Source organism: Nanorana parkeri, unplaced genomic scaffold, assembly GCF_000935625.1.
Source record: "Nanorana parkeri isolate BGI_ZX_2015 unplaced genomic scaffold, ASM93562v1 scaffold4068, whole genome shotgun sequence".
In the NCBI taxonomy this organism is placed as follows: Eukaryota; Metazoa; Chordata; class Amphibia; order Anura; family Dicroglossidae; genus Nanorana; species Nanorana parkeri.
The window spans coordinates 3,945-8,399 of NW_017310335.1; the positions used below are offsets into that span (position 1 = coordinate 3,945).

The following is a 4,455-nucleotide window of genomic DNA, read 5'->3' on the forward strand; positions in this document are numbered from 1 at the left end:
AGTGACAGGTGTGTAATAGTGATCAGTGAGAGGACAGGTGTTACGGCCGCAGACACAAGCAATCCACCATGTGATGGAGGTACATATACGAAGACTTGTCTAAAGTCCAACCTGTGTGACAACCATGAGCCCTCCATAGATACAGTGCAGTCATTGAGCGTTGTCACCCCAGGACAGGAAGTGTGTTACTGGCCAGATCACTAGGAAAAAAAGAAAACTAATGCAGCCACCACATCTAAGGACTGGAAGGTACAGGGGGGAGGGGTGCAGCCACCACATCTAAGGACTGGAAGGTACAGGGGGGAGGGGTGCAGCCACCACATCTAAGGACTGGAAGGTACAGGGAGGAGGGGTGCAGCCACCACATCTAAGGACTGGAAGGTACAGGGAGGAGGGGTGCAGCCACCACATCTAAGGACGGGACGGTATACTGTAAGTAGAGAGAACTCAGTGACACCCCCGTGGACTCCCCAGTCTACAGTCTTTGAAGTATGGCCATCCATGGTGAGGAGTAACTTTGGGGGCCCCCTTTCTCTAGAAGTGGCCCCCTGATGTCTTCTCATTCCTCACTCTGTTTTCTGTCCTTCCAGGGGATGGAAAGTTGTGCAGCTCGGATGAGGAGAAGACGGCAGGAAGGTTGTCGGAGTCGGCTGGGAGTGACCATGAAGAAGACGAGACCTCTGGAGACAGCTGTGGAGATGAGAATCTTCAGGATCATGGAAATGGCCCCACACGAGGCCGAGGGAAAGGGAAGAACAGCCCCCAGGACCCAGCAAAAGCCGGGACTGCTGGGAAAAGTCGTAGACGGAGGACGGCCTTCACCAGCGAGCAGCTCCTGGAGCTGGAGAAGGAGTTCCATTGTAAGAAGTACTTGTCCCTGACGGAGAGGTCTCAGATCGCGCACACGCTGAAGCTCAGTGAGGTCCAAGTGAAAATCTGGTTTCAGAACCGCAGAGCCAAATGGAAACGCATCAAAGCCGGGAACGTCAACAGTCGTGCCGGAGAACCCGTCCGCAATCCCAAAATCGTGGTGCCCATCCCAGTGCACGTCAACCGCTTCACCATCAGAACACAACAGATGGAGGGATCCCGACCGTAATGTGGAAGATCAGGAAATGAGACTGAAAAGTGGGTGGAGCTTGGAAAGCCCATCTCATGGTGCCACCGAACAATTTTGTAAACTGTCTATAGTATATGGAGGCCGCTGAAGAATGGACTATGGTGAAGACTGCAGCAGGTGACCCGGACTGCTGACTGCCATCTTCATCCTACCAAGACATTGACAAATCCATTCCAAGAAGGATCAATCCTTGAAGAGAATCCTGGAAGTTTTGTGTCTCTTCCATGGAGTGGCCTCCATCCTCCCGCCAATTCTAACCAACGCATTTCATTGATATTCCCAAAACTCTCCATCTCTTCAGAAATGACTTCTCATACGAAGGACTAATGTGAGCCGGAGAACCAGAAATCTATCTACAGAGCAGAAGGAAATGTGGACATTTCTATTGAACAATTAATCCAGAGCAACTGAAATAAAAAGGTTCAGCAGTAGAGTGTGACGTGTCTGGAGGCCTCGTCCTTGTGAGGTGTCTGGAGGCCTCGTCCTTGTGAGGTGTCTGGAGGCCTCGTCCTTGTGAGGTGTCTGGAGGCCTCGTCCTTGTGAGGTGTCTGGAGGCCTCGTCCTTGTGAGGTGTCTGGAGGCCTCGTCCTTGTGAGGTGTCTGGAGGCCTCGTCCTTGTGAGGTGTCTGGAGGCCTCGTCCTTGTGAGGTGTCTGGAGGCCTCGTCCTTGTGAGGTGTCTGGAGGCCTCGTCCTTGTGAGGTGTCTGGAGGCCTCGTCCTTGTGAGGTGTCTGGAGGCCTCGTCCTTGTGAGGTGTCTGGAGGCCTCGTCCTTGTGAGGTGTCTGGAGGCCTCGTCCTTGTGAGGTGTCTGGAGGCCTCGTCCTTGTGAGGTGTCTGGAGGCCTCGTCCTTGTGAGGTGTCTGGAGGCCTCGTCCTTGTGAGGTGTCTGGAGGCCTCGTCCTTGTGAGGTGTCTGGAGGCCTCGTCCTTGTGAGGTGTCTGGAGGCCTCGTCCTTGTGAGGTGTCTGGAGGCCTCGTCCTTGTGAGGTGTCTGGAGGCCTCGTCCTTGTGAGGTGTCTGGAGGCCTCGTCCTTGTGAGGTGTCTGGAGGCCTCGTCCTTGTGAGGTGTCTGGAGGCCTCGTCCTTGTGAGGTGTCTGGAGGCCTCGTCCTTGTGAGGTGTCTGGAGGCCTCGTCCTTGTGAGGTGTCTGGAGGCCTCGTCCTTGTGAGGTGTCTGGAGGCCTCGTCCTTGTGAGGTGTCTGGAGGCCTCATCCTTGTGAGGTGTCTGGAGGCCTCATCCTTGTGAGGTGTCTGGAGGCCTCATCCTTGTGAGGTGTCTGGAGGCCTCATCCTTGTGAGGTGTCTGGAGGCCTCGTCCTCGTCTGATGGAAGAAACTTCCATCAGAGATAAGTCTAGGAGGGGGAGGGTCAGAAGTGGAGCGGGTTATTCTGATGTCTTTCTCAAACCCAATAATGAAATCTCTGATGGCCAGCTTGCTATGTCAGGGGCCAGGAAGATACAGAGACCCAACTGGAGCAGATTGCATGTGAATTTCATGATTGAATTGCTGATATAAACACAGGAAGCCACACGGAGGGGTTGTAGCTGCCACACTTAGATCACCAGAAAAGGGAGGTTAGTCACATGCCATGGGGTCACCTAAAGAAAAGCAACGAGGACAATCCGGGGGGAAGCGCCGAACCAACGAAACACAACAATCTGTAGAAATCTTTAGTCAGTTAAACGGGAGAGGAAGTTGGAGACGTCGAAGGGGAGCGAAGAACAACCAGAAGAAGAACCTGACCCTAAGGAGGACATAAGGAGGAGTCTATAAGGAGGAGTATCAGAGGAGGAGTCTATAAGGAGGACATAAGGAGGAGTATCAGAGGAGGAGTCTATAAGGAGGAGTATCAGAGGAGGAGTCTATAAGGAGGACATAAGGGGGAGTATCAGAGGAGGAGTCTATAAGGAGGACATAAGGGGGAGTATCAGAGGAGGAGTCTATAAGGAGGACATAAGGTGGAGTATCAGAGGAGGAGTCTATAAGGAGGACATAAGGTGGAGTATCAGAGGAGGAGTCTATAAGGAGGACATAAGGTGGAGTATCAGAGGAGGAGTCTATAAGGAGGACATAAGATGGAGTATCAGAGGAGGAGTCTATAAGGAGGGGCATAAGGTGGAGTATCAGAGGAGGAGTCTATAAGGAGGGGCATAAGGTGGAGTATCAGTAGAGGAGTCTACAAGGTGGAGTATCAGAGGAGGAGTCTACAAGGTGGGACATAAGGTGGAGTATCAGAGGAGGAGTCTATAAGGAGGAGTATCAGAGGAGGAGTCTATAAGGAGGGACATAAGGTGAAGTATCAGAGGAGGAGCCTATAAGGAGGAGTATCAGAGGAGAAGTCTATAAGGAGGACATAAGGAGGAGTATTAGAGGAGGAGTCTATAAGGAGGAGTATCAGAGGAGGAGTCTATAAGGAGGGGCACAAGGAGGAGTCTACAAGGTGGGACATAAGGTGGAGTATCAGAGGAGGAGTCTATAAGGAGGAGTATCAGAGGAGGATTCTATAAGGAGGACATAAGATGGAGGATCAAGGAGTCTACAAGGTGGGACATAAGGTGGAGGAGTCTATAAGGTGGAGTATCAGAGGAGGAGTCTATAAGGAGGAGTATCAGAGGAGGAGTCTATAAGGAGGGGCACAAGGAGGAGTATCAGAGGAGGAGTCTATAAGGAGGAGTCTATAAGGTGGAGTATCAGAGGAGGAGTCATTGGGGGTTTGTCCGGGATACTCCGGAGATCACAGAGAACATGAACCTCATTCCTATGGAGGATAATAAAGGGGAAGGTAGAGGTCTTTGGTGAGTAGCTCCGCCTCCAGGGTGTGAGGTCACAGTCCTGGCTGCTTCTGCACCGTGGCCCTCGGTGACGTACGAGCAGGGGGAAGAGTCCTCCAGAGAAGTGCTAAGAACTCTTCTTATGGGACCCGGTCAGGTTCTAAATAATGGAGTCCAGAGAGCTTTTCTGCCCCCGTGTCCCCTCCCCTCCCCCCTACGCTCACGGCCTCATTAACAGGAGAGAGGACGGTAATGGAGGCTTCTGTGGAGGCCGCTGAGCCCTCGCAGGACATACCAGCCGACTGGCTGCAATTCTCTCTGAAGCAAGAAGCCAGTGAAGTCAGAATAAGGAACGGAGGCCGTGGGATCAGCGTGACACCCGGGTGAGGATTTCTGATGTTCCCGCTGGCAGGGGGTCACATGACATGATCATCCAGGGAAAGGGGAACTCTAACCTCATAAGAATAGTCAGGAGTCACCTCTAAAGTCTATCCAGAGACCCCGAAATCAAGCAGAGTGACCCCAATGGCTTGTCAGTGTTCCGGGTCACATGACAGGGGGAC

The 4,455-nt window shown here is 52.6% G+C and overlaps 1 protein-coding gene across 1 annotated transcript in view; it reads left to right on the top strand.

Annotated features, from left to right (window-relative positions):
* Positions 1-1,099, top strand: part of GBX1 (gastrulation brain homeobox 1) — a 2,679-nt gene extending 1,580 nt beyond the window's left edge. Inside the window, exon 2 of the mRNA XM_018575530.1 lies at positions 591-1,099. Within this exon, the coding sequence (XP_018431032.1) occupies positions 591-1,099 (509 nt within the window). The remainder of the gene's footprint in view (positions 1-590) is intronic.
* The last annotated feature ends 3,356 nt before the right edge of the window (positions 1,100-4,455 follow it).